The following is a 27,640-nucleotide window of genomic DNA, read 5'->3' on the forward strand; positions in this document are numbered from 1 at the left end:
AAGTTGCGGGCGTGGTCGGCTCCGGGCGTAGGACCCGGGCTCCTGACGCCGATGTGCTTCTGGGGGTGCAGGTGGGGAGGGCGTGTGTGGGGGGGAGGGTGGGGTATAGAATCGCGCTTCCAGGGCCTGTCTGTGTGCGTCTGTGTCCCAGGGTAGTAGAGGGGCGGGGGCTGCCGTGTCCTGCTGCCCAGATCCGGAGCGGGGGCTGACCCCTCTTTTCCTTTGGAGGCTTATGAAATAGGAGAGGGGGAAGAGCTGCCGCCTCCAGGCCGGGGGGACAGGGGCTGGAAGGTGTGGGCTGGTGGAGTGAGAGAGGGGAGCCTGCCCCCTTTATGCGCCCCCTACCCCCGCCGCACCGTGCAGGCCATAAACGACTCAAAAACCCGGAAAGAGACGGTCACTCCGCTCCCCTCTTTTTTGAGGAGTGAATGAATGCGGGGGCGGAGAGGCCCTTCCAAGTAAAAGGGAGGGAAGGGGTCGCTTGGAGGGACTCAGGAGGGGTGGAGAGCGACTCGACTCCGTCTGAGGGGCTCACTGCGTGCCGGAGAGCCGTGGGTCGGGGTCTCCGCCTGGACCGCGACCAGCTGGCCGCCTCCTGCTCCGGCGCGCAGCCCTCTAGTCCCCCAGGCGCGCCTGTTCGCCGGGGCGCGTGGCGCCGGGTCTCTCCCGAGCCTCTCGGCGGCGGGTGCGGGGCGGCCAGCAGGGGGCGCACGCATCACGAGAAGCCGCGCGGCAGCACCCGCCGAGCCCGACCCTGGGTTTCGGTCTGACCCAGAGCCCCGACCCGGAGCCGCCTGCCGCCTCGGATAACGGTGGTTTTTAGCGTTGAGCTGGAGCAGGAGCAACTGGTCGCCGGAGAAGGGGGGCGACCTCCCAGCCGGAGACAAACAGGCAATTAATTCCGGAGCTAAGTTCCCATCTGCCAGGCCGACTGACAACAGGTCCCACACACCCCCAGGGCCACCTCCTCCCGTTTCCCGGGCGCACAGCTCGCACACCCGCCTTCTTGCACACGCGCGCGGCTGCGAAGACACGCGTGCCGTTTGCAGACGTGCCTAGACACAGACATCCTGGCAGGGGCACTGCCTGTTCCGAGGCGCAGACCGCGGCGACACTCACCCACCCATGACAGTTAAAGCCGCAGGGTGGGCAGCGACGTGCGGAGTGCTCTGGGATTTCCGGAAAAAGCCATCGGGAGTCTGGGGGTTCAGCCCCCTCCTCGTTCCACTTCGTTGCGTGACCTTGGGCAAGACCTTCCCTTTCGCGGCCTCAGTTTCCTCGCGGGTAAAAGTGACGAGTGGGGTGGCGCCTCCCAGGAGACCCCAGGGTCCCGGGCGGGGAGCAGGAAGACGCATGCGCGTGTGTCCTGGGTCTCTCCCCGCGGCCCCCAGCGCCCCTCCCTCGGGCTGGGACTCGCCGAACAGGTCGGGGGCCTACGAGTAGGTGGGGCCGCGCCGCGCAGCGCCGCGAAGCAGGACCCCCTCCCCCACACACTGCCCGGCGCGGGCTTTGGGCGGGGCGGGACAGCCCTCCCAGAGCCCCGCCCACCCCCGCCCCCGGGGTCCCGGGCCCCGCCCAGGCCCCGCCTTCGTCTCCGAGCGCGCCGGCCGCCGCCGCCGTGCGCTCTTCGCCACTCGGCCGCGCCGCGAACTTCCGAACGGCCGGCGGGGCCATGGGGCCGTCCCCGGGTCGGATCACGTAGCCGCGGCGCCCGCGGAGAGCCCGCGCGGCCCCGAAGCAACGGCCCAGACCTTCCTGCGTCCCGGCCATGGGCGGTCGCGGCGCCCCCTTGTGCGCTGCGCAACCCGTGGTACGCGCGGCGGGGCCCGAGAGGGAGGCGGGCGGCGGAGGACCGGCGGGCGGCCCGGGACTGAGCCTGGGACGCAGAGGATGCTCGAGGGGTGCGCGGCGCCCCCTGGGGGCTGGGCCTGGAGCGGAGCGCGAGCGGCGCTGGGCCTCCTGCTCGCGGGGGCCCCAGTCAGGACCTCCCGGAATGGCAAGATTCGCGCCCTGCGCTAACTTTGTCGAGCGCGTCACTTTGGGACTGGGTCACTTGGAGGTCCGGAGTCACCGGTGCTGGGTCCCGGGCTGGCGCCGCCCAGCAGCCCAGGCTCACTGTCCCCTTCCGCCCCAACCCCCCGCAGGTGGCCGAGGGCGGCCCGGCCCGCGAGCCGCTGCAGCTGCTGGAGGTGTCCCCCCGAAAGAGGCTGACCGCCGGGCCCGAGCAGGACCCATGCGGCAGCCGCCCTGCGCCCGAGGGCGCCGGGGCGGGCGCAGAGCAGGGCCACTCGGCCGGCGGAGGCGGCTGGTGCCGCCACTGCCATACGAAGCTCGCCGAGCTCAAGCGACAGGCGTGGAAGCTGGTCAGCGGGCCCGGGACTCCCCTCCGGGTAAGTGACCCTTCCTCGGGCCGCCCTCGGACAGGGCCCGTGCCGAAACTTGGGAGACCCCGGGAACCGGAGGGAGACGAGATTCCTTTATTGATCTGGGGCCAGTCCTGTCCCCTCTCCGGGCCCTGGTTTCCGCGTCTGTGACAGCCTGTGCGTGAGTTGGGGCCTTTCATCATCAGAGAGTCCTGTCGTCTGGTTGGAGGAGGATTGTGCAGATGTCCCACAGCTGGAACCGCAGCCTGTGTTTGGGAGGGGGAGGGGAGCCCGGGAGCCCGCAGGGACTCCAGGCCGGGCGGGACTGCTCCTGCCTTCCCCAGCAGCCCGAGGTGACTTGGTGTGTTGCTGCCCTTGGGGCCCCTGGCCCCCAGCCCGGAGTCTGGAAGACGCACAGCTGGGGCGGGAGGGCTTGGAGGGCCAAGACGGTGGGCCTCTCCCAGCCCCCTCTCGGCCCCTCCCAGCGTCATGGAGAGGAGCTCTGTGTGGGACACAGCTTGGGGCTCTGCCATTTTAGGCAGTGGCCACCCACCTGGGAATTCGAGCGGCTGGGCCCCTGGGTTCCCCAGGCTGCAGCCCCAGCTGCCAAGGTGTTTGTCTGGGGAGGGGCTCTGCTGAATTCTGTAGCCAATGGGCTTGGCCGGGTCTTGGAAGGAGCTGGGACCATTGTTCCAGGAACAATACGCCCTGGAAGTTTGTACAGCCTGGGAAGGTGGGGGGGGGGTCCCGCAGAGGAAGCTCTTCCCGCTTGACCTGCAGTCTTGCTGAAAGCGGTCCTGGGAAGTAAGTCCACATAACCCCTATTGAATCTAAATATAGCTCTCCGAGGAGGCCAAGCTGCTCTGGGCGAGACCCTGGCCTCCCCGTGTCCCCTCCAGGGCAGGGTGGGGCGCGGGGGCAGCGTGAGTCTGGTTTGTGTCCTGGGCACCCTCGCTCTGTGGTCAGGGGAGGGGACCTGTGGCCTGTCCCCCGTGGGACTGGACCCTGCCACCTCTGCTGTCCAGAGCAGGGTGCAGCCTTGCCACGCTCTGCCCCAGACAGCCTGGATTTGGTTGAAGAGTCGCCAGGGCCCCATCGGCGGAAACTGGGGCTGGAGAGAGGAGGGGCTTTAGTGACTGAGCTGGGCTCTGCCTGGTGGTGCTGGACGTGTGGCTGGCTGGTTACCAGCGGGCAGGGATCCTGGTGGTGGATTTGGGGTCCCTCATCTGGGAGGTCCCAGGGGTCCCTTCCTGCAGGCAGCTCATCAAGAGATCCCTTGAACCCCCCAGAGTGCTCACCTCCCAGCCCTCCTTGCCTCCCCAGTTTGGCCTTTCATACTGGGTACCCCTCAGTGCCAGGTGAGGGCTCACCCCTTCCCCAGCCGTCCCCAGCAGACCGGGCGGGCCCCCGGCTTCGTTCCTCTCTTTGGTCCCCTTCCCCGCTGCATTTTCTCCTTTGTCAGCCCGGGGGCAGCCTCCTGGGGCCACCCTGGCACTGCTGTCCAACCTGTAGGGCACTGGGCCAGAGGGAGGAGGGCCTGCGGTCCACTGTTTCTCCGGAGAGGAATGGAACGAGCCGGGGCGGGAGGACCCTTGGGCGATGGGTGCTCGGTCCCCCGACCCGGGGGCCTCGGTGGGTGTTGCTGTCCTGTGCCATCTGGGGTCTGGGCAGCATCCTGACTGATTCGCACACAGCCTGCAGCCTCGCCCGGCCCCAGGGCTTCCTCCAGGGGAGGTGGGGAGATGGGCCCAGATGTGGTCACACAGCTGCTTCTGCTTTTCGTTTGGGGGAGAGCCCTGTGGGGCAGCAGGGGACCCTGTGTGACTGGCTCTGGGTGAGCCCCAGCGAGTCCTCCTAGGAGTCTGGCCCCAAGGTCCAGGGGCACTGGGCTCTGCTCTGAGGCTGTGTTTTCTAGAGTTTTCCATGGGGGGCCCTTTCTTGTCCGTGAGCAGGGGAGCTTTGTGAGGCCGGTGCTTCACAGTTTGCAGAGAACTTTGCCGCTGTCATCTCACTCCGTCTCATGCTTGTGGTGTCTGGGGAGGCCCCGGACAGGAGGTGGCTTGCTGGGCTCCCATGGCTGGGGTGAGGTGGTGCCAGGATGAGGGCCCGTGTCTCGGGGGTCCCTGCCGGTCCCGGGTGTAGAGGGGGCCTGAGAGGGTCTCGGAGCAGTGACCTTTCAGCCAGCCCGTGGTCCCCATCTCTGACCTCAGCTTCCTGGCCAGGGCTCACCCCTGCTGGCACCCTGCCCACCCCCCTGCGGCCCGTCAGCTTCCTGCTGTGGGGGCTCGGGCAGGTTCACACTTGAGACCGCGTGGGCTCCGTTTCCTTCTCTGCACCCCGAGGTGCGCGCGTGGGGCCGGTCTGCACACCGGCTGTCTGCACACCGCAGCCCTTGCTGCTTCTGCGGGATGTGGGCTCAGGTTGGGGGTCACGCTGTGCCCAGGTCCTTGGTGCCCGTAGGGGGGCGGGCGCAGTGGCGGTTGACCCCTGCCCAGCCGTAGGGTGGCCTGGGTGGAAGGCTGCCTCCGCTCCCTTCTTCCCGTGTTGGCCTGGGCTTCCCCACCTGGGTGGCGAGCGTGACCACGGTTTTCACCCGGGGACCTCGTCTGGAGCAGATTGGACTGTGCCCTCCCCCTGCTTCACGAGCCCCGATGCCCCCGGGAGCGTGGGGGAGGGAAGGGCGCTGCCTGCCCAGCTGGGGCCCTGGGACTGTCCTAGCAGAACCAAGGACAGCGGGCCCGCGTGTGCAGGGGATGTCAGGCTGGAGTCCACCACGCCACCCTCTGCTCTCACCAGGTTCCCTGGGCCTCATCTCTGCGTGACCCTTCTGGACCCTTGCGTGGCCTGAGCCACGCCGTCCAACTGTCCTGTGCCCTCCGTGGGCCCCACCGCAGATGCCCTGCCCCTCCCCAGGCCCAGCCTCCCGGGGCGCTTCTGCCGGCCCCCTGTTCTCTCTCCCTCCCTGCTTCTGGGGGCTCCCAGCACCTGCCACCCAGCGCCTCCTCTCTGCCACAAGCGCCTCCTCTCTGCCACAAGCGAGTGCCACTCTGTCCCTTTGTCCCCCGAGTCAGAACCTGAGGCCCCAGCCGTCCCTGTCCTGGGTCCTTCCCACCTTGGCACACTGGCCACCCCGGCCACCCCGTTCCCGCAGACTCCTTTCACAACCTCGACTCAGCCCAGCGCAGTGCCCCTGGCGTCCGCTGCCCACCCTCAGGGCAGCCAGAGGGAACTCACTAAACCCAGGATCCATCAGGAGGGACCCAGCCAGTCCTGGGTCCTGCCGTCCCAGCTTGGCCGGCTAGACCAAGGCCCCCCGAAGGCCACAGTCCTTGAGTACAGGGCTCCTCCTCATCCCTGGGGGTGGTGTCCCAGCTCCCTTTTTGCAGATGCCCAGCCTCTGCCCCCCGTCCCTCCCATGCTTAATTGGCAGGACCCCACAGCCATTTGTGGCGCGCGGTGGGGGACTCAGATTGCGCTGACCCGCCTCACCGAGCTCCTGGCACAGAGCTCTGGGGGCCTGTCCCTGTGCAGCGAGTCTCCCTGTCCTCCCCCGGAGCCCCCCTCCCCCACACTCCTGGAGCCCCCTCCCCCCCACTCCACCTTTCTCCAGGAGGCCACTTTGCTGCCACCTGGCCCTGCCTCTCCTCAGCCTTTCCCACACCCCTGGGCCCCTGTGTTGTCTCCATGTCTGGTATGCCACCCTCAGGCCAGGAGCTCTGCCAGGGCAGGCACAGGGTCTGGGTCCCCCAGAAACGTTTGTTGATTGACTGAGTGACCAGGCTCTTCTCCCCACATGCTGCTGTGTTCATCCCGAGGGCTGCTGAGCTGGATTCTGGCTCTCTTTTCTCTAACCCAGATGATGGCCCCGTGGCGATGGTGGTCCCTGGCCCTCGCAGCAGTGGGGGCAGGGATCCCGCATGGGGACCCGCTCCAGCTGCCGCCCAGAGGCATCGCCGGAGCCTGTGACTTAGATGTGCCAGTACCGGCACTGAATCGATTAGCGCCCCAATGGGGGATAGCGATCAGCGTTTTCACTCTTGCCACTCTGCTCTGCTCACCCAGGCGGGGGCTCGTCCCCCCACCCTGCAGATTCCAGAGCGCCCCCCTGTGTAGCCCCAGTGCTGGTACCCCTTTTCCACCAAGCTGGACAGCGAGGCTGAATGCTGCCGGGAGGCGGTGTGCTCGCCCCATGCTCAGCTCGCGGTGACGTGACCAGGCTCTGGGGCTGGAGGCCGGGAGACACTCCTGCCTCTCTCTGGGTCCTGGCCGAGGGTGGCGGTCCTGCCAGCGGGGGTCCACGCTCTGTCGCTCCCCCAGGAAGCCTGCGTGGTGGGAGCGAGCTCTGTCCCCACGGCCCCAGCTCTGACTACACTGGTTTGTGATGCTGGGGTCCTGGGCGGCAGGGGCAAGGACTGAGGCCCTGGACCCCACCCCCCCACGCAGTTTGGAACCTCGCCTGAGCTCCGCCAGCTTCTGGGGGACAGCCGGAGCCGCAGCGCCTGCCTCGGGGCTCCCCAGGGTGGGGCACCTGGTGACAGCAGTGTCCCCCAGCTGAGCCAGGTGTCGGCAGGCTCCAGAGACAGCGGGGAGGCGTGAGAGGGGCGGGTGCGCCCTGGGGCGGGCTGCCAGGCACCCTCCCAGCTGGCAGGGGCCCGGATGACTCAGCTGGGAGGGATCAGTCCGTGGGGCGTGGAGGCTCCCAGGCCACTCTGTGGGACCCAGCCTGGGCAGCGGGAGGGTGGAGGCTGGGGCGGGCCTAGCTTTGCCACCTGGCCTCTGCAAGGCCTCGGCCGGCCCCTGCCCACCCCCGGCCTGGCCCTTTCCTAGATGGACAGTGGGCTAGCTGGTGTCCCCTGCTGTCCCCAGGGACTTCCTTGGGTCCCGTGATGGAATGCTGGGCTCCTTGCACCTGTCTTACATCCTTGCTGGTTTGGGTTTTCAGGGTGTGAGGGTGGGCAGTGGGGGCAGTGGAGCCCCCGCCCTTTGGATATCAGCCACGAGCAGAGGTGGGGCTTGGGGCACTGGCTGGGGTGCAGGCACCGCACGTCTGGGGTGGGGAGCTTTGCGCCTTGCAGGAGGGAGCCTGCTTCAGGGGAGTCCAGCTGTGGCCAGAGGTGGGGCTGAGCAGGGGGGTGAGACCTGGTCAACAGCTCTACCGCCTCCCTGCTGAGCAGTGGAGGGGCCGGGAGGGAGGGACACCACGTCATCACCACACCTCGGGCTGATCAGAGCCTTGCGGGGGCTTGTCCTGCTCTGGGATGGGTTAACAGTGGGTTGGGACCTTCTCAAGGCTCCCTGGGGTGTCCTGAAGGGGTATTTTATTTGGGGTATTTATCTGGTTCTTACCCTAAATGGCAAGGAAGGTCTAGTTTCCCTTTTCCTTTGCCTGCCAGGAAGCTCAAAGCGAATGACCTCTTCAGCTTTTGCCAACCACATGGCCCTTTCTCACATGACTGTGGGACCTGATCATGCCTGTTTGTTCTGACGTGACCATCTCCAGCCGTGTGTTGGGTTCAGTTTAGGCCATGTGGTTTCTGGAAGCTCCTGCAGTTTGCGTGCATAAGGTGAGGGCCATGAGTGGACAGACAGATTAAAAATGGACGGCGCATGCCCTCAGTGTGTGGGTCTCCGTCTGCTCGTCTGCCTCATGGGGATGGTGGCCAGCCTTTGGTGGCATTGAAGGCCAGGCTGTCCCCGGCCGGGCTCCTGGAAACGGCCTGGCTGGGAGGCCTGGCCTCGGGGAGCTGCTCCCTGGTCGTCCCCCCGAGCGCTGCGCTCCGGGCTCCCCCTTCCCGCTGGGCGGGCACGTGGCTGCTGAGAGTGCTGTGCAAGAGGGGAGCCTGGCCCCACTCCCCGTGGCGTGGTCCCTCCTTGGCAGGGCCCCGCTGCCCGGTCTGGGACAGCATCCTTGGGCTGGGAAATACCTGTTTGGTTTCCTGCTCACGGCACTTTCCCTTCTTGGGCCGTGGTTTGTGGCTCAGGGACTCGCAGTCCGCGGGGCTCCTGGTCCTCTGTGGGAGGGGCTCCCTGGCCTCATCTGGGCCGTTCCCTGTCCCCTAGGTGGCATCGCGGGGTTCGGTGGGGGCTGGGCAGGGGTAGGGGCGGGAGGGCTCTGCCGGGCGCCCGGGGCTGGCAGATTTACGGTCCTACGCGCCGAGCGCCAGGCTGCCCTGCGCCTGCGGTGTCTGCCTCGGATGGATGTTCTTACACCGCCCTGTGAGCTCACCTCTGACCCCGGGTGATGGATGCCGGCCCGCGCTGCTGCTGTTTCCGGGAGGAGCGTGCCAGGCGCTGGCCCTGCCCTGGCTCCTGCTCGGGGGCGAGGGCTGCAGGGTTGGCTTCTTCCTAATTGTCCCATTCTCGGCTGCCCGCTCCCGTCCTCCCCGTCAAGCCTGAGTGCAAGGCCGCAGCCCAGCTTTGCCTCCTGGCACCCCTGCCAGCCCCACACACTTGGCCGGCCCAAACCCCAAGGGGTTGTCCAGAAGCCATTCCAGCCTGGCTGCTCAGGGGCTGCCCTGACTGCAGCCGCGGACCCTCCTGGTCTGGTCCCCAGGGCCCCTTTTCTTGGCCCCCAGCCCTTCCCGTGCCCCCCATACTAACCCCAGCTCTACTGCCCAGGCTGTGCAACCTGAGCCAAATGTCTTAGTGTCTCTGAGCCCCGGTCTGAGAAGGGAGCATACTCACGGCAGCCAGCGGGTACGGTGGCTCCCGGGGGGTGGGGGCCTGTGGAGGCCGGTCACCCTGGCGCTCCGAGGGGCAGCTGGCCCACGGTGTGTCTGCGTGTCAGAGCATAGCACATGCCAGGGGCCTGTCCTGCCTGGCGCCTGCCCTCTGCTGGGCAGTTGGTGAGGAGGGTCGGCGGGGTTCCTGCTGTGGGATTGGCTGCCCTTAGGGGACTGGGACCCCTCTCCTCCCTAGATGCCCCTGAGGCCTGGTGGGGGGCTGTGCCATGGGAAGGTGGGGCAGGGAGCTGGGCGGCCAGGGAGGATGGTGCCAGCCTCCAGTCAGCAGGCTGCCTGGCACTTACACACTCAGCTCCATCACACCATGTGGCAGCGGAAGAAATAGCGGTCACAAGGGTGTGGGTGACATTTCCCAGGCCCTGCGCCCTGGCTTCTCCCCTGCGAAGCTCATGCTCTAAACCAAAGTGCCCTGGGTGAGAGGGCTCTGGAAGGGGGTATCCAGGAGGGCTTCCTGGAGGAGGTGACATTTGATCTCAGCTAGAATTCGCCCACAGAGATGGGCCAAGGGTCTCCGGGGGGGCGGGAAGTCACCCTCAAGTTGGGAATGCTGGGAGGCACGTGGAGACTGCATCCCTGGAGCGAGGGGGAGGTTGAGGGTCAGGAGGTGGGGTGGAGGGCAATTGTTGCCCCGGCCTGGGGCAGAGTTGGGGCCTGGCCTGGCCTGGGAGGTCCTTTGATAAAGAGCTAAAGTCCCCCGGATTCCTGGGGCCAGCTGGCGGGGAAGGGCCCCCTTCAACTTCTGCGCCTGCCCCTTTGCTGGGGCTCAGAGCCCCCTGAGTGGCCGTGGGGGGCCTTGGCACGGCTGGGCTTGCAGGGCGTGGAGTAGCCCACCCAGGGGGAGGCCCTGCTAGAGGGAAACTGAGGTCCGGGGGCCGTGCCTGCGTCCAGAGTTGGACCGTTGAGCTGAAAGTCGTGTCTGCCCCCTGCCACCAGGCCGCCGTGTGCTGACGAGGCTGCCGCCCACTGAGGCGTCCTGCTGGACTGGCCTGCAGCCTCCTGGGTCCGCCGTCTTGTTTGGCCTCACGTGGAGGACAGGGAGGCCATTGAGGGGAGGAGGTCTCAATGAACTAGTGTGTGGCCAAGCTGCCCAGCTGGCTGGCTCCTGGCACGGGGCCTTGGGGATGGGCGCCGGGCAGCTCTGGGTGGGCCCGGCTGTGAGCGCCCCTCCCCCTCGGAACCGCAGGCCCTGGGGGCTGGGATGGTCACCAGTGTCCTGGCTGGTGGACCAGGGAGGGTGGGGCTTGGGTCCCCAGGTCTTCCACTGGACCCAGTGGCGGGGGGGGGGGCCCTCGGCTGGGGGTCGTGCCTTGGTGAGGCGCCCAGTGGGTGGGATGCCCCGGGCAGCGGAGGCGTGGCTGGAACACTGAGCCCCTGACCCTCCAACCCCGCCCGCCAGGCTGCACGAGACCTGGGAATGTCCTCGATGGCAGCAGGGCGTGGGAGGGCAGCGCCTGCAACCAGGGGTCCCTTCCTGGACCTGTTGTCAACTCCGGAAGCACGGGGTCGCGCCCAGCGCGCTTTGTTTGTGGAGGGAAGGGAGGAGGGGCAGAGAGGAGGGCTGGGCCTGGTCGGGGGTGGGCAGGGGCCCCGGGAGGCCCGGACACGGGGCTCAGCAGCCTGCATGTCACACCTGCCCGTCTGGGCGGCGGGGGGCGCTCCTCCAGGCTGGGCCTCTGGTCCCATTGGCTTTCCTAGTCACCTAGGCGGTGGGTGCTGGAGCCCCTTTTAGAAGATGGGGTGATGGGGGGCTCAGAGAGGGTCGTCTGGGCCCTTTTCTGAGCTGGGGAGTGGAGCCCTTCCCCGGCCCTCCCGGGGGGGTCTTGGCAGGGGCTCAGACCCCCGGGGCTGGGCCTGGCTGGCCCGGGCAGGCAGAGTCTCTCCTGGAGGTGATGGTGGGGCAGCTGGGCCCTGCTGAAGTCCTCCTGGGACGCCTCGCGGGGAAAATGGAAGGATTACTTAAAGCGGCTCGGAGACCCCTGGAGCAAGATGGAGGAGGAAACGTCATCGTTTTTCACGGGGGGAGGCTCCCCCAAACCCGTGTGGCGTGAAGGGGGGTGGGAGGCGGTGCTACATTGAGTCAAATTAAGACAAAGTCTCCGAATGCAAGTAAAACAGCTGTTTAACTAGACCGTGAAGAGGGAATTAAAAGTCATATTTTGCAGCAGGGAAATTACTGTCTTTTTGAAGGTGCTTGGGGTGCTGCCAGGCCACGTGGTGGCTGGTACTTTCAGGGGTTCAAATCCCAGAACTTAGCACTGTGACCACTTGAGGGCTGGGCCTGTGGGCTCTGGAGCTGCCAGGAGCTGCCCCAGGGCAGGGAGGGGAGACCGGGCCAGAAAAGGGTGGGCTTCCCAGCTGGGCCTCCCTCAGCCGCCCCCGCCCCCCATGCTTCCCACCTCCTCCCCGTCAGAGGATTGTTGGCTGTGCTGGGGGGGACCCACGGGGGACGGGGCCCAGGGGGCAGCAGGTGGATCACGGGCCAGGGTGCCGGCTCTGGGTCTGTCCTGCCCAGAGCCACTGGTCCCAGGCCGGCCCCTCCCGTGTGGGCGTGACTCTGAGGGACTGGCCTGCAGTGAGTGTCCCAGGCTGCTCAGTGGCCCAGCCACTTCTGCTTCCAGCCTGTCTGAGGGCTCAGCACACTGGGCCCTCTGGTCACCTCAGGCGGGCCTTTCTTCCTTTCCGGCCTCTGCTGTCTCACGTGTGCGGCAGGAGATGGCGGTGGGAGAGGTGGGCCCCGAGGAGGCTCTGGCCGTGGGGTGGGGCTGGGGGTGTTGGGACTGGCCCCGCTGGCAAGCAGGACTCCTGGGACCTGGGACCTGGGGACTGTGAGCCCGTGAGCCCCTGCTTGGCTTGCCCTGGGCTTGTCTTCCTTGAGCTTGGTGGGCTTCCTCCCCCTGCAGAGCCCCACGTGGGGCTTTGATGCGCAGAGCCCAGCCCCCAGCTGGGGGCGGGGCCTGGGCGGGGCCTGGGCGGGGCCGCCGGGATGGGGGCTGGGGCAGGCCGGGCATTTGGCAGCCCCCAGCCCAGGCTCTTCCCTCTTTCCTTCCTGCCTCCTCCTGTCGGGCCAGGGAGGGAGTGCCAGGGTGGCTCCCTGGAGGCCGAGTCCCCCAGGCAGACAGAGGCCCTAGAACAATGGGCGGCTGGGCCCGGGGGCCGGGCGGGGTCTGGGCCGCCTTTCAAGTCGGGTTAATGGCTGGAGCGGGCGGCACTTCCTTCCCCTCTCGCCAGCCCACCATCAGCAGCCTCCCGCTGAGTGGAAAAACCAGAGTAATCAGAGCCCGGCCTGGAAAACGGGCGGGGGTGACGGGGGTGACGGAGTGACCGCTGTCAGGCCGGGCCTGTCTCAGCCCGCGTGGCTGGGGGACCCGGTGTCTGGCTTCCATCTGTGGCCCGTGGACCCCGAGTGGGCCTCCCCCACGTCCACAGGGCTCCCCCGCCCCCAGCGTGATTCCCGCAGGGCAGCATGGGGTGGGGGGGTCTGCTAATTGGGACCAGACACGCCTGGCACTTCAGAGGCTCTGGGGCCCTCCAGCCCCCGCTGGAGAAAAGCCAGGCCTTCCGGAGCGGCCTGTAAATCAGGCAGCTGGCACGGCTGGGCCCCGCCTGCCTGCGGGCGAGCAAGGGGAGCAGCTCCCTGCGGGCCTCACCCTGCGGGGGCCGGGGTGGCATCGCACACACCTCCTCTCGCTGCGCTTTTTAGCTTTTTACAAACAGGGCTGGGGGCAGCCCCGTGCAAGCAAGTCTGCTGGTGCCGATTTTCCAACAGCAGTATTATCAGTATCGTCATTATCATTATTATTATTTTGCTGTCTAGGGCCGCACCCCCGGCACATGGAGGGTCCCAGGCTAGGTCTCAGCGTGAAAGGGTTTTTAGATGTGAGGCTGTTGCACACGGACCAGACCACAGCGTAGTGTAGACGTACCTTTTAGATGCCCCGCGAAACCGAAAACTTGACGGGACTCGTGTTATTTCCGTACTCACGTGATTGCGGTGATGGGGACCGAACCCGAAGTACCCCTGAGGCCTGCCTGTCCTGGGGACACAGGAGCAGCGCGATGCCCTGCGGATGCTGGGCCAGCAGAATGTCCCCGTGTAGTGGGCCGCCCTCCACGGCCGGCTCCCTGGGCCCCTCCCAGGCGCCTGCGGATACCAGCCAGGCAGCCACAGGTTGGGCTCGGGGACCCTGGGTGGCATAACGGAGGGGCCCCTTTTGTGTGGTGCCTTTGCTTCTGAATCTGAGGGTGTGAGGAGGTTGTGGTCCCCTTTGTGGCCAGTAGGGCAGCTGGACTGGCGCCAGACCTGGCCTGGAGTCCTTTGGGGATGGGTGGCCCGGGAGGAAGGACCCAGCAGGTCCAGCTGGGAGAGACGGGAGCGGGGAGCTGGCGGAAGGGGAGACACAGGCCTGCCTTTGGAGTTTGCTCTGCGAGGTGGCACCGGCCGAGCCCTGGGTGGTCACGGCCGCAGCCGAGCTGGGCTGACGCTCTGCTGAGGGGGTGTCCCGGCCAGGCACGTGTGGTTGGGGCTGGCCCCCCGCGTAGACCCTGAGCCTGGCAGGGCGGCCTGGGGAGAGGCCGAGGCAGGGCCTGGTGGGGCAGTGGGGGGACAGGGGTGGGCCCCTGGGGTGTGACATAGCTTCCCTACCATGAGCTTTCTTGCAAGGACTGGCTCCATCTTCCTCCTCCTCTTTCTTCCAGAGGTGTCACCTCCTCCAGGAAGCCCTTCCTGACCTCAGGCTGGGCCAGGACCCCCTCTGGGCTCCCCAGGCTCCTGTTCCTAGCCTTCTCTGGATCCAGGCTCGTGGTCAGAGAGACCCATGTGTCCGCCTCAGCGCAGGGCAGGGGTTGGGCTACGGGGACCACCACCAAGCAGCATAGACCCCAGGGGCCAAGCTCCTGCCCATGGTGGAACGTGGTGGCCTCAAGACTTGCCTCCTGCCAGCCATGCACGGGCCGCTGTCTTCCGTGGACCTGGAGTCCTGCTCGCCCTTGCCGTTCTGTCACCGGGCCTGGCTCCTGCTGGCATGTGTGTGGCAGAAGCGGCTACATTCCCGTCCCGTCGTGACCAGGGCTGGAGACACCACCAAGGCAGGGAGAGGGTCTCCAGCCCCCCAGCCCTGCCCGCACCAGCCCTGGAATGGACGTGGCTTTCAGCCGGGACCCCGAGGGCCTGCTTCTGCCAGCCCCTGGCTGCTCCGCGCGTTGTCGGGGGCGCTGCGAGCCTCCCTGTGAAGCCCTGGCACCATCTGCCTGCTGGGTGCATGCGGACGAGACCGTTCAGGGCTTCCTACCCAGTTACGGAGTGGGCGGCGGCCGTCTGCCGTGGTGGTGAGGACCGGGCGGAGGGTCCCGGCGTCCAGGTGCTGACCGCTTTTGTCCCTTATTCCCCGCCAGGACCCGTGCCTCTCGGCTCTGCTTCTCGACAAGCTGCCTGCGTGTCGCCCGGAGGCCGAGCGCCGCTGCGATGTCTGTGCCACGCGCCTGAACCAGCTCTCGCCGGAGGCCCTGCGGCTGCTGCAGGCACCTGCCAGCCGTGAGGACCCTGACGCCCCTCGTGGAGGCCCCGGCCTCACACCCCCCAGCACCGGCACCGGTGCCGCCACCAGCCAGAGGGATGTACCAGCACCGGCGGGGAGGCAGCCGAGCCGAGCGGGGCCGGACAGGAGGAAGGGGCTGGCCTGGCCTTCCGGGCCCAGCGTTCAGGTGTCAGTGGCGCCCGCCGGCCTGGGCGGAGCCCTGAGCACGGTCACCATTCAGGCCCAGCAGTGCCTGGAGGGCATGTGGAGTGTCTCGAGGGTCAACAGCTTCCTGCCACCGTCATGCCTGGTGAGTGCCCTGGCCGAGGTGGGCTGGGGGCCGGGAGTCCAGCCGGGTCGGGCCTGGGCCCTCTCCTGGGGACCCCTGTCTGTGTCTCGCCACTGTGGGTGCCCTGCAGCACGGCTCCCCCCAAAGCAGGGGGTCTGCGGACGCTGGGGGAGGCCTCAGACATTGCCAAGGCCCGCGTCAAGTCTGCCTGCCGGCTGACGGAAGATCCTTCTCCTGCTGGCCCCGCCCCGTCCAGGCTCTCCTGCCCGGGGCACCTGCTGCGCTGGGTGACAGCCTGGATTGTGGCGAGAGGCCGACTCTCTCACCAGCCCGGCCTCGCAGGAGCTGCCTCTGTTCCGGTGACGGCCCCCACCCACAGGCCCACCAGATTGTCACCCAGAGCGGTGGCATGGCCTCATGGAACCAGCTCAGGGCACCAGTGGGTGCTGTGGGTGCCACAGACCTGGGCCGGGTGTGCCCAGGGAGGGGCCCGTGGTCTGAGGTGCCCCCAGCTCTGGAGTCGGAGCTGGGGCCTGGCCCCCGTGGTCACAGAGCTTTGCTGTGTGTGTGGGGGGGGGTTCTCCCATGTGTCCTCTGTGCCCCCCGGTTTTCCATCTAGCAGACGGGTACCAGCATAGGGGTCAGCAGAGGGTGGCTTTTGGGATCGGGGTTTTCGTGGGACCCCAGAGGCATGTGGTTTGGGGTTGGCGCTGTGGGGGCTGTCCCCGGAGGCCTTTCCCCAGAAGGCCTGAGCGCTCAGGACTGGGGATGCCCTCTTGTGGGGCTTCATGCCCTCAGCGGCACCACTCTGCTTGGCGGGGAGGGAGGGGGTGCGAGGCTGAGGCCCAGCAAACCAGCACAGGAAGGGCGGTCCCGGCAGAGGGACCGTTTGGTGTGCGGGCCTGGAGGTGTGAAGCCCGAGGCCTTAGGGGCCGGAGCTGGGGGTGGGGTCCCGGGCAGGTGCTGCCCGGGTGTTCGGGCCGTGGAGAGGCCCCCGCGTCCCAGCCCCGCCCCGCCCCCCTCCCGGGCAGAGCGATTAGCAGGGTTTGTGGAACCTTTCCAGTCATTGCAAAGCCGGCTGCACAAACTTGCCCAGCGAGGAGCGTCTCTGAGCCGGAGCGCGGAGCGTGGAGCGCGGAGCGCGGAGACCCTCCTGTGGTCTCTGCGCCCCGGGGGCTGTGGGGGCCGAGGCACAGGGAGCCCCCGGCCCCGCCCCTGCCTCTGGGCCAGCCCTGCCGGGGCCAGAGGTGCCGGGACTTGCCGCTGGGGCTGGCCCAGCCGAGGTGGCCCGTCCTGGGGGCCTCCCTGGCCTTGGGCAGCTTGGGACGCAGAGGCCCTCTGGGAAGAACGTCCAGCCTGCAGCGGGTGTGTGACGGTGCACCCGGGCGTGGCCTCACTGCTTCCGCCTCCTCCTGGGCGAGGCCAAGAGGAGGGAGGCCATCGCCCGCTGCCCCCTGGCCTGGGAGCCAGCACTGAGGTGGGCGAGCTGGCGGCCTCCCTGGAGGAGGTGGCCTTGAGCTGGGCCTGGATGGAGGTGTCAGAGGTGTGGGGGGACCGAGGAGGCGGCTGGGAATAGCCCAGGGGCTCCCTCCCTGGGGGGGGGGGACCAGCGCACTCCTGCAGGCGGAGGTGGTTGGCCGAGGCTCCGAGGGCCCCTGGAGGCAGAGGAGGGGGCAGAGGGGGGAACGTGCCCCCCTGGGGTCACGGGACTCTGGTCGGGCAGCCCTGCCAGCGAGCGGCCTGTCACCATAAAACGTGAGCGTTTAAGGCTCCCTCTCGGTTTTCTGTGTGCATCGACGGCGCGGGGTGGGTGGGAATGGATTTATAATTAGACAGCAGTCCTGGCGATCAATGGAGAGATTATTAGAACCATAAGTAGAACTTGAGGACTCGGATGAGGTAATTTCCTCTGCACCGGGGCATTGATCACTAGAGGTGGCCCTGGAATGTTGAAATACTGGGTGTTCGGCTCTAGAATCCAATACTTCGGGAGAGACGTGCGGTGAATCCCCACCGCAGCCCATCAGCGGCCCTGGGGTGCAGTTTCCAGGCCCCCGTGGGTCTGTGCTGGTGAGGTGGGTGGCCGGGGTGCTGGCCGGGAGCCCGCCCCCTGGGCTGCCAGGGGTCGTTGTGTGTGCGTGGCCACCTCGAGAGCCCTCGGCCAGCCGCGCTGTGATCCAGACTGCAGCCCGCTGCCCTGACAGAGCCCAGAGCTTGGCCCTTTCGGGGCCGTTCCTCTCCCTGGCGTCCAGGCCTGATTCCCAGCCTCGGGGCCAGCCAGCGGGACAGTCCAGCGGTGGCTTTCCAGACTGTGTCCATTAGACGACGGAGATGCCGCGGGAGCTGGGTCGTGGCCTGTCACCCACCCCGGCCTCCCTGAGAGCTCTGGCTCACCCTAGATGCCCTGCCCTGGCCTTTCCACGGGGACCTGGCTGGGAGCACCAGTGTCCCCTCCTGCCCCGTGTCGACAGGGTGTCGTCTGCCATTCTCAGGCCACCTGCACTCGTTCTGCATACAGCCAGGTGCCACGAGATTGAGGCTCTGGCCTCCTGACCCCACCATAGGCTAGAGGTGGCCCAGCCTGGGGCGGCCGAGGGCGGGGCTGCGTTACTGGTGAAAGGTGCTGCTGGCATGGGTCCCAGGGCCGTCCGTCCAGGGAGGAGGAGCTGGAGCAGAGGGCTCCCAGCCTGCCTGCGGGGGCTGGGGCAGTGGAAACTCGGCCCGGGCAGGGAGGATGGAAGGCTTCCCGGAGGAGCCGCTGCTTTGAGGGGGAGGTGAGGTCATTGTGATGGAGCCAGGCTTCCCCGCTGTCCACGGACTTGGGGACATTCCTCCTGCTGCCCCTGTGCCAGCTTGCTTGCCTCCCCGCTTCCCATGAACCCCGGAGGCGGCGGTCCCATCCCTGGTGGGTGCCCACTTGTCCTCAGGGATGTGGCCGGGATGGTGTGGGGTGGAGGGAGCTTTGTCTCTGTGGCCTCTTCGACGCACTGCTGGTGCCTTCTCTGGGCTGCAGTTTCCACACCCCTGTGACGAGGGGGCAGGACATTCCCAGCCTGGGGCTCTTGGGGCCACCAGGAGAGCTTGGAGGGGGCCCTGGTGCCTGGCACACGCCCACTGAGCGATGCCAGCCGTGCCCCCTGCAGGGCTGAGACGGTGACTGCAAGATGCAGCTCTGGCCGCCCCTTGGCCCCCACCCCCTGCGCCCCAGGGCGGCACTCCTGAGGGGCTGGTGGACGCCCTCCTTCCTGCGCCTGAACCTTCCAGAGGTGGAGTTCAGGCACGGAGGTGTCCTCGGGGATGGGCTAGCCTGGCGTTTCCCAAACTGTGCTCCCCGGCACCCGCCGTGGCACCTGCGTGGCCCTCACACTCCCCTCTCTTCATGCTTTGCTTTTGTTGCTGCTCTGGTGCCTCCATCACGTCTTCTGTTTGGCCGCCCGCCCGCCCCTCGCCCCCTCTCTGCTGGCCCCATGTCGTGGTCCCCCGTCCGCCCGCCCCTGGCTGCTGGCATGCCCCGGCTCTGCTTCCGGCAGGAATCGGCGGCCGTCCCAGGGGCCGGAGCCGCATCCCCGCAGCTCAGGGGCCGGTGGAGCCGAGGTGCGTGCAGGACGCCTGAGACAGGTCAGTGTGGGTGGCCTACACTGTCGCGGTGGTGCCGGAACTTTCTGGCTGGAGGCAGAGGTACTGGCGTGGGACCCTGGGATGGCTTGGCCATGGGGGGCCGTGGGCCGTAGCTCTGCCCCCGGGACCCCCTGGCCCTGTCCCCCACTGTCCGAGATGCCTCACCAAGCTGGATGTCCGGCTGTCCCGGGCTGGTGGGAGCAGTGTGGGTACCAGGGGTGAGCCCCCGGCCTGGGCTGCCAGCCCAGTGGGCGCTCGGCCAAAGCCAGCTCAGGGCCCCGCATTATGTGCCCTTTAAAGTGAGTCCTGAGCTCTGCTGCTCTGGGCACAGAGGGGCTTAGGTCTCTCCTGGGGAGCATGTACGTTAAGTGACAAAAGTGACAAAAGAGAAGTAGTGTTTGGGGCCAGGGAACGTGGCAGATCACCTGCACGCGAGGTCTCGGGAAGGAGCAGGCAGTGTCCAGGCAGCTGGGTCCTCGGCTGCCAATGTCACATTTGCCTCGAGGTCCCGCAGCCGCCTGGAGGAGGGGCAGTGGTCCGGTCCCCGTAGCCAGTCTCAGTCCAGGGCATTCCTCGAGAACGGTGTCCCTCCGTGCCTCCAGCCCCCTTGCCCGTGGGTGCCGGGCCTGCCTTCTGGCCATGGGCTCCGCGTGTCTCATGCTGTGTCCCTGCGGGCTGTGTGCTCCTGGTTTATCCAACTCCTGGTGAGGGCCCAGACCCAGGGTGTGGTGGGCGCCCTCTGGGCCTCCTGACCCCTGGTGTGCACTAGGTGCTCAGGCAAGCCGGTAGGGTGGGGACTCGGTGCCGAGTGGTTGAGCCCGGCCTGTTACTCCACGAGTGGGCCATGCTGGGTGGGCTGGGGGAAGCCGGGGAGAGTTCTGAGGACTGGGGGAGGCCGGGCACAGGGAGTGGCCTGGAGAAGGAGAGGGCCGGCCAGGTGGGGTTCTGAGGGATGCCCAGGAGCTCCTGCCCTATAGGCAGATACAAGGCAGGTGGCAGGGTGTGATCTGCTGGCACAGTGCCTGGCACAGTGCCTGGGCTATTCCACATTGCCCTTTTCTGCCATTGACCTGTCATGATAGCCCTGGTACTGCAGGGCCCAGGGTTGGGGTGCCTGACTTCCGTCCATCCGAGGCCTTGGAACTCTGTTTGTTTTTGTTTTTTTTTTTTTTTTTTTTTTTGTCTTTTTGCTATTTCTTTGGGCCGCTCCTGCGGCATATGGAGGTTCCCAGGCTAGGGGTCAAATCGGAGCTGTAGCCACCGGCCTACGCCAGAGCCACAGCAACGCGGGATCCGAGCCGCGTCTGCAACCTACACCACAGCTCATGGCAACGCCGGAACCTTGACCCACTGAGCAAGGGCAGGGACCGAACCCGCAACCTCATGGTTCCTAGTCAGATTCGTTAACCACTGCGCCACAATGGGAACTCCTGGAGCTCACTTTGAATCTCCTTTGCAGATACGGCTTTGCTGTGTCCCCGGGGAGGGGGTTTGGGAGCTGGTGCCTACCGCGGGCCGGGCGGGGTGAGACCCTCCACTCTGCTGAGATGGTTGCTACCCAGAGGTGGCAAGAAGTCCTGCCAAAACAGTGCTCCTGGGGCCTGTGGTGGCTTATTCTGCTGGAGGGCCACCAGGCCTCTGGCTGGGTCCCTTGTGAGACCCCGAGGATGCTAGGCCCTCTAGGGCGGGACTGCTCCCTGGGCTCCTCACCTGTAGGTCACCAGACAGGCCCATGTCCTTGCAGCCTGAGGACCCCTGTCCTCTGCCAGGCTGGGCACAGGGGACGGTGGCTGACAGTGCCCTGGCCACGTGATGCTGGGAGCCCCAGGGACTAGGCTGTGGTGCCTGGGAGCTGTGACGGCTCGGGCTGGGGCCGGCGGGGAGGGGCTGGGGCTGGGGCTGGGTGGCCGGGCCGAGGCAGGCCGCTGCCCTCCCCTGCCAGGGCCACGTCTCTCCCCCTCTAGGGCCTATCCGGACCTCCAATGTGCCAGCGCCGTCCTGGGGGGCGTTTAATTACATTTGCGCTTCGTTCCAAGGCTGTCTCTCTTTCTGGAATTTATTTGAGCTAATTAGTAGGAAAGGCCAGAGTAGTATTTCAGACGGTGGGAAGATCGCACGTTATCCTCCCGGGCGATTAGCGCTCGTGACAAATATTTATCGTCTCTTCTCTAATCACGCCTCTGGGGGCTCCGGGGCGGACGGAAGGGTGAGGGGTGCGCGGGTCCCTGTCCACTGTCCTGATCACTGTGGTCACTGCATTTCTGGACTGAAGGAGGAGGGGCTGGAACGTCAGGTCCCCGGGCGGGGGGACCCCAGGGAGCTCGTGGGCGGGCTGGGCAGGTGGCCTCACTGGCTCCCTCCTTCCCTCCAGGCTGAAGCAGCGGTGGCCGCGGTGGCGGTGGCAGACACGGTCCGGGATGGCCCCCCTTCCGTGGGGCCCGATGGCATGTTGAAGACGTGGGCCCCTGGTGGAGCCTGCTCTGCGGCCCTGGTCACCCCGGCCCCGGGCACGCCGGTCGGGGGCTCCACGGGCCCGTCAGCTGCAGCCTCCTTCTTCCTCAGGTACGTCCTCCTGGGCCGGGGCCTGGGCCTGGCTTGGGGGCGGCGTGGACGAGAACAGCGTGAGGGGCCTGGGGACCTCGCTTCTGGCCCTGGCGACCTCGCTTCTGGCCCTGGCGGCCTGCTGCTGAGTGGAGCAGAGCGGAGCTCACAGCTGGCGGGTGGGCCTGCCTCCCAGGCACCACGTTGACTGCGGCGTCCAGCGAAGGCCTCTCGCCCCCGAGGTGGGGTGTAGCCAAGGGCAGGGTTCAAACTCAGTCTCTGCTCCTCCAAGCTGTGCGACCTTGGGCAAGACACCTAACCTCTCTGTGCCTCCGTTTCCTTGCCCATCAGAGGTGCTTTCCGCAGAGGTGCAGCGAGCTGTCTGCGAGGCCCTGGGAGTGGGCTGGCCTGGGTGGGGGGGGGGGACGCTCCGCCGAGGGTGTCCTGGGCCAGTGCTGGCGGGTGCAGGGAGGGTGGCTTTGGCTGGGAGGCTGATGCAGGCAGGCCTCAAGGTGGCTGCCCTGAAGTTGGGGAGCGCGGGGACGGGACGGGCCCGAGGGTACATCCCTGGACGACCAAGGCGGTTGGGGTGAGATGGGGAGGGTGTCCTGGGGGCAGGCTGTGCCCCCACCTGCTGTTCGATCTGGTGCCCTGGGAAGCCTGGCGTGGCCTCGCAGGCGCCGGGTCCTGGTTGTGAGCCGGTGTGGGTGAGGCCTGTCCGCGGGGCTGCGGACCCAAGGCCGAGCTCCCTCTGCCGTGTGAGGGTTACAGGATGTGCTGGTGATGGCCAGGCCCAGGTCACTGTCCCATCAGCATGGTGCTGATGAGCTTGTCTGTGAGTCTCAGGAGCAGGGCGCCTCTCCGCGGGGTCCCAGGCCGCCGGCCTGACTGGGGAGTGGCGGGGCACGCGGTGCGGGCTGGGCAGGTGCGGGCCCGCGGCCCCAGTTAGGTGCAGAGAGCCCGACTGGGGTTCTCCGGCTGGCGGGCTGGGAGCCTCCATGGAGGATGAGAGGGACAAACCAGACCCAGTCGGCCCGTGTCCCCGGCTCCAGGCAGCGACCGCGCTCCGTCACGCGGTGCTGGCGGGGGGATTTCAAGCTGAGACCCTTGGGGAAGGGAGACCAGCTGCCCTGGTCCTGGGTCTGGGGGCCACCCTGGCTCATTAGCGACCCCGGCTCGCAGGTGCTGCCTTTTGTCTCCAGCCGGCAAGGCTGCCTCCACTGACCTTGGGACGTTACCATAGAAACACGCACTTAGGCGGGGGCGGGGGCTGGGGATGGTGGCAGCGGGAGGCAGGTTTCCAAGGGGAGGGTGCCACCGAGGGGAGGGTGCTGCCGGCTGCCGTTACGTCCAGCCTGTTGGGGTGCCTGGATCACAGTGGTGTCCTCAGGGTCATGGGCCAGGTTGTGTGTGTGTGTGTGTGTGTGTGTGTTGGGGGGGCACCGTCCTGAGCTTGTGCCCGAGACCCCCTGCTCTCTGAGGCTGTGGCCCCTTAACCGTTGCACTTCTTGTTTTGTGGGGGCGGCTGTGGCTCACAGGGGGAGGGGCTTTTCCGAGTCCCCAGGGGACGGGGAGCTGCACCCTGCAGGGCCTCGGGCATGAGTGGGTGCACGTCCTGTGCTCCCACCTCCACCCCTCACTGGGCGCCTGGGTCGGGGGCGAAGCTGACCAGGTTTCTGGCTGGGCGGTGGGGGGATCTGTGGAGACGGCCTTTGACGGTGGCCTGGGGTCCTTGCAGGGGCCAAGCAGGGCCGTGCCCAGCTTTCTAGGGCACAGAGGTGGGCTGTGAGGGTTGAGTGGGAGTCGAGTGTTTGTAGAGTGGAGGCCGAAGAGGCTGGGGTCTGGGAACTGGACTCTCCACTGGTCCCTGAGCGCCCCCTGCGGCCAGCACACTGGCCCAGGGCCTTCTGGGGCCTTCCCAACCCCCTCCACGCCCTCGCCTGGGGTGGGGAAGCCAAGGCGGGGAGCGATTCTGGGGTGGCTTGGTGCCCAGGGTCTTGTTAGGGGGCACAGAGCAGCAAGGCTGGCCGCCCTACACCCCTCTGCTGGGCCTGGTGGGCAGCTCGGGCGTGGGGACCGCAGGCTCAGGGCGCCAGGCCCTGCCAGTCCTGAAAAGGCCCGGCCTCGGCGATTGCATTTTCTCCGGAGGGTCTGGTGCCCTTGACTCCGCCTTCCTGAGGCCTCCCACTCCCCTTAACCCTCCCCGGGGGGGTGTAGTGTCCCCCCTTCCTGTTTCTGCAGGCTCCCCCAGATTTGTCCATACCACTGTCTCCCTCCACACCCTTCTGGGCCTCTCCGGGGCGGAGGTCACCTCCTGGACCCCTGAATCTAGACGATGTGGGAAGAACTGCTGGGGCCTCCTCGGCAGGTGCAAGGCGGGGGGCGGGGGGCTGGACCCCACGTCTGTCCAGGTGCCCAGTCACGGTACATCAGGCGTGGTACCTGGCAGAGCGGATGCTGCCCAGAGGCATGGGGTCAAGTGGGCTCAGCGGGAAGGGTCTCCCCACCTGCAGGGCAGTCCATGAAGCCTCATAGCCTCTGAGTAAGGATCCCAGGTGACATGGAAAATGCCACAGCAGGAGCTCCCATTGTGGCTCAGCAGCCGACTAAGATCCATGAGGTTGCGGGTTCCATCCCTGGCCTCCCTCAGCGGCTTAAGGATCTGGCGTTGCCGTGAGCTGTGGTGTAGGTCGCAGATGTGGCTTGGATCTTGCGTTGCTGTGCCTGTGGTGTAGGCTGGCGGCTACAGCTCTGATTCGACCCCTAGCCTGGGGACCTCCACGTGCTGCGGGTGTGGCTGTAAAAAGCAAGGAAAAAAAAAAGGACGGACAGAAAGAAAACGCCACGGCAGGGAGCAGGTGCTCTTGGGTCCTGATGGGCAGCCCCCAGAGCAGGTGCAGGGTAGTGCTGTGGGGCGTGGCCTGTGGCCCAGGCCACCAGCCTCGTGGTCGCCCCGTTAGGAAACCCTGGGCTGGCTGTAACTGACCCCCCACCCCAGTCCAAACAGGTCTGTCTGTCTCCTCGGGATAATTAAGGGCCTCTCGCCATCAAGGCCAACTGTCTGTGAAATTACCTCCTGCCTTGGAAGAGGCAATTTTTCTTTGTAAAAAGGCAAATATTTCCCTTTCTGTTTTCCTGAATCAGTGACCAGGCTCAGCGAGGCTGGGCAAAGGCCTCTGGGAGTAGGCGAGGGGCTGGTGACTTAGGGATGGTGGGATGCGCCACTCCCTCCTGGCCCCATCTTAAGCTTCTCCTGTGTTCAGACACCTGCTCTCCAGAGTCCCCACCTGGTGGGGGCACAGCCTGGTAAACCCGTGTCTCGGGGCCGGGAGTGGTTCCTAGGGTGGCGGGAGGCCCAGGTCTGGGGAAGCCCAGTGTGGAGGCATCAGGGCGGGCTTCCCGGGGGAGGCGTCCTCTGAGGATGAGGATTGCTGTGTGTGTTGCAAAGTTCCTGCCTCTCCCAGTCTTCCCTTCAGAGCCTGACTCAGACGTGCCCACGGTCCCCTGCAGGTCTGAGAGCCCCCCCCACCCCCGCAGCAATGCGGTGGGCGCTGGTGATCGGCGTGTGGTGCCTGCTTATCCTCCGAGCCTCTGCGAGGCCTGGGGGCACTGTCTCCACCCCCGGTGCTCAGAAACCGGGTCTGTGCCCCACGCGGCGGGGGCCTCGAGGGCCGGCCTGTCCGCGCAGCTGCCGGGCTCGTCCAGTTCTGAAGGGGCCTGGATTTCATCAGAGCGGGGAGTGCTGTCGCGGGGCCTCCGAGTCAGGCCTGGGAGGCAAGCCTGCAGGAGCAGTCCCGGCCCTGCAGGGGCTGACCCGGGGAGGGGGGGGGGGCGGCGCCCTGAGTTGGGTCAGGCCACGGGCCCAGCCGCTGACCCGTAACATTCTGGCCTCCTGGGCTGTGTCCAGGCAAGACCTGGGCATGTCTGCGGGGAGGTGGCCTCCCCAGCGCCGATGCTGGGCCCTGAGGGTGACAGGGGAGGGGCTGAGGTCTGTGCTGGAGACCCTGGCTCCCCAGAGCCCTCTGCAGCCTCCTGTGTGACCCACGGAGCAAAGCCCTCTGGTTGTGGCATCTGCAGTCCCATGTCGCTCCAGCCTCCCCGGCACCTCTCCCGGCCCTGGGTCCTCCTGGCTTCCACGTCCCCTTGAGCCTTGGGGGTGTGGGCTCAGGCTGCCCCCGCCAGCCTCGGGGTCCCTGGGTGGCCCTGCCTGACTGAGGGAGGAGCAGGGAGCCTGCTGGGGGGGCAGCCTCGGCCATGGCTGTCTGCTGACCTGTCCGGTCTGCCCGGGGGCCCAGCCTGTCCCCAGCACCCCTGGAGTCAGGCGGGGGCACCGCTGTGCACGCGTGTCCCCAGGCCTCCTCCACCTTCCTGGGCACAGCTCAGGCCGGCTGTGCCTTCCCCGCAAGCCCGGAGACCAACCTCCTGCTGGGGGTGGGCTGCCTGCTGGACCTGAAGCTCCTCCACGCCTCCTGGTCTCGCTGCGGCCTCTTCCCAGGCGGTGGTTGGCAAAGGGCGGCGGCATAACCCGGGGTGGCCGGGGGTCCAGGGCCGCAGGTCCAGGTGGGGGGTGGGGGGGCAGGAGGAGCCCCAGGAGCCCAGCTCTGATGAACGGCTCCCTCTCCCCCGGCCCCCCCGCCCGGGTCTCGCAGGTGCCCACCCTGCCTGGTCCAGCCGCGTGCCCGGGACGTCTCCCCGCCCTCCTCAGAGCTCCCTGGCGCCGCCCTCGCCCTGGCCTGGGCCATGCTGCCCACCCCCATCCTGCCTGGTGTGTGGTCCTGGGCAGGGGGCACGCGGGGCTCTGCTGTCCAGGAGGTCTCAGGTTTAGGATACGTGGGTTCAGGCAGGACCTGAGGGGCATCTGCTCGTGGAGGCCTGAGTGTCTGGGCTCCTCCCGGCTGGCGCGTGGGCTCCGCTCCCGGGGTCCGCGCCTCCCCTGCCAGGCGGGCCCGGCCGCTCTGTTGGGGACCATCACGCACCGTAGATTACTTTTATTTTCTGCGATGACACCTCGCTAGGAGGAAAGCTGTCCCTGGGGTCTCTTAAAAGACAACTCCTATTAAAGATGAGAGGAGTTAAGCAAAACGCCGGCAGCTCTGGCCACGTGGGAGGCAGCTGAGGGGCTGCCCTGCCTGGCGGGTCCTTTTGAGGACAGAACAGACTGAGAAGCCCGGGGCCGGGGCGGGGGTGCGGCGGGCACCGCTGGACGCAGGGGAGAGGCGGCCCGGTGGGAGGGGCTGCCCGCGTGCCTGGTGGGCAGGTTCTTTCAGTGCCAAGCCCAGACCGCATCCTGGCCCACGGCCCGTTCGCCACAGCGGGGGAGGGGTGAAGTCTGGGCACAGACCCAGGCCCAGTGTGTGTCACCTGTGCCGGAGGCCTGGGCTGGGTGCCCTGAACATGTTAGCTCATCAGGGCTGCACACAGGGCTTCTGGTGGGCCCGTGGTCCTGTGTTAGAGACGGAGAACCTGCGGAGAGGCTGTCACCACATGCGGTCACACCACCCGTGGGTGGCTGCTCAGCATGTGTCCTGCCCCAGCTGCTGAGCTGGGACTCGGGGTGACTCGGGGCAGAGGTTGGTGGGAAGAGGGCGTTTGCCGGGCAGGTGCGGAGAGGGGCCTGGGCTCCGGGTTGGCTTGGGCCCTCTGTGGCCTGGCCCCTTGCTGGCATAACTGCCAGGGGCTAGAAGTGGCAGCCACAGGCTTGGGGGCCCCAGTTTGGTTGTGCTGCTGCATTTAGGGTGGGGGCAGGTGGCAGGACAGCCCTGAGTGCCCCTCCCCTACCCCGCAGGGCTGCCCAGAAGCTCAGCCTGGCCTCCAAGCGCAAGAAGCCCCACCCACCGCCCGCCCCCACTGCCCGCGGAGCCTCCACCTACCCCACGGACTTCAGCGGGGTCCTGCAGCTGTGGCCACCCCCCGCGCCCCCCTGTCTGCTGAGGGCCGCCTCCAAGGCCAAGGACAACCCCAGCAGTGTTGGAAAGGTAGGCCTGACCCTGACTTGGGGGTGACCCTTGGGGGTGGGCTGAGGCTGGGGGTGTCTAAGCAGCTGCAGGGAGGGGGAGCCGGTGACGGAGGGGCCCTGCTTCCTTCCCCCAGGCTGGACCAGGGTGGTCAGTGGGGAACAGATGGGGCAGCTGAGGCCCAGGCCCACCTTGATGGCTCCAGGTGGCAACAGGGAGCCCGGGAGACTGTCGGGGGGGGCTACAGGAAATGGGTGAGGGTCCCAGGGGCATGGGCTGGGCAGCTGGGGCTTCCTGGGACCGAGGGTTGGGGTCTGACCCCAGGCACCCCCTTGTCCCGTCTCTATTGGTCTGCTGCCACAGGGTGGGGCCCTGGCTCTCCAGAGTCCCGGCTGACGCGATGGAAGGGGACCCCTGGGGTTGCGGGGGGGATGCTGGGTCCCAGGGTGAAGCAGGGCCTTGCCCGGTCTCGGAACAGGCTGGCTGGCCCCTGGCTCCCATGGCCATTGGCCGAGAAGGGGTTTTCTCCCCGACCCCGTCTGGGTTGCTCGTGACTGCGCCCCGAGCCCAGGTTCGGGCCCTGCGCCTGCGGATGCGTGTGAGTGCGGTAGTGAGGTCT

General features: G+C 67.3%; 1 protein-coding gene across 1 annotated transcript in view; it reads left to right on the forward strand.

Moving 5' to 3' along the window:
* Nucleotides 1–1,607: 1,607 nt before the first annotated feature.
* Nucleotides 1,608–27,640, forward strand: part of KIF26A (kinesin family member 26A) — a 38,491-nt gene continuing 12,458 nt past the window's right edge. Inside the window, exons 1-5 of the mRNA XM_021081543.1 lie at nt 1,608–1,810; nt 2,145–2,390; nt 14,498–14,929; nt 20,898–21,088; nt 26,853–27,042. Of these exons, the coding sequence (XP_020937202.1) occupies nt 1,769–1,810; nt 2,145–2,390; nt 14,498–14,929; nt 20,898–21,088; nt 26,853–27,042 (1,101 nt within the window). The 5' untranslated portion in view covers nt 1,608–1,768. The remainder of the gene's footprint in view (nt 1,811–2,144; nt 2,391–14,497; nt 14,930–20,897; nt 21,089–26,852; nt 27,043–27,640) is intronic.

The sequence above is a fragment of the Sus scrofa genome, unplaced genomic scaffold, assembly GCF_000003025.6.
Source record: "Sus scrofa isolate TJ Tabasco breed Duroc unplaced genomic scaffold, Sscrofa11.1 Contig1914, whole genome shotgun sequence".
Classification (NCBI taxonomy): domain Eukaryota; kingdom Metazoa; phylum Chordata; class Mammalia; order Artiodactyla; family Suidae; genus Sus; species Sus scrofa.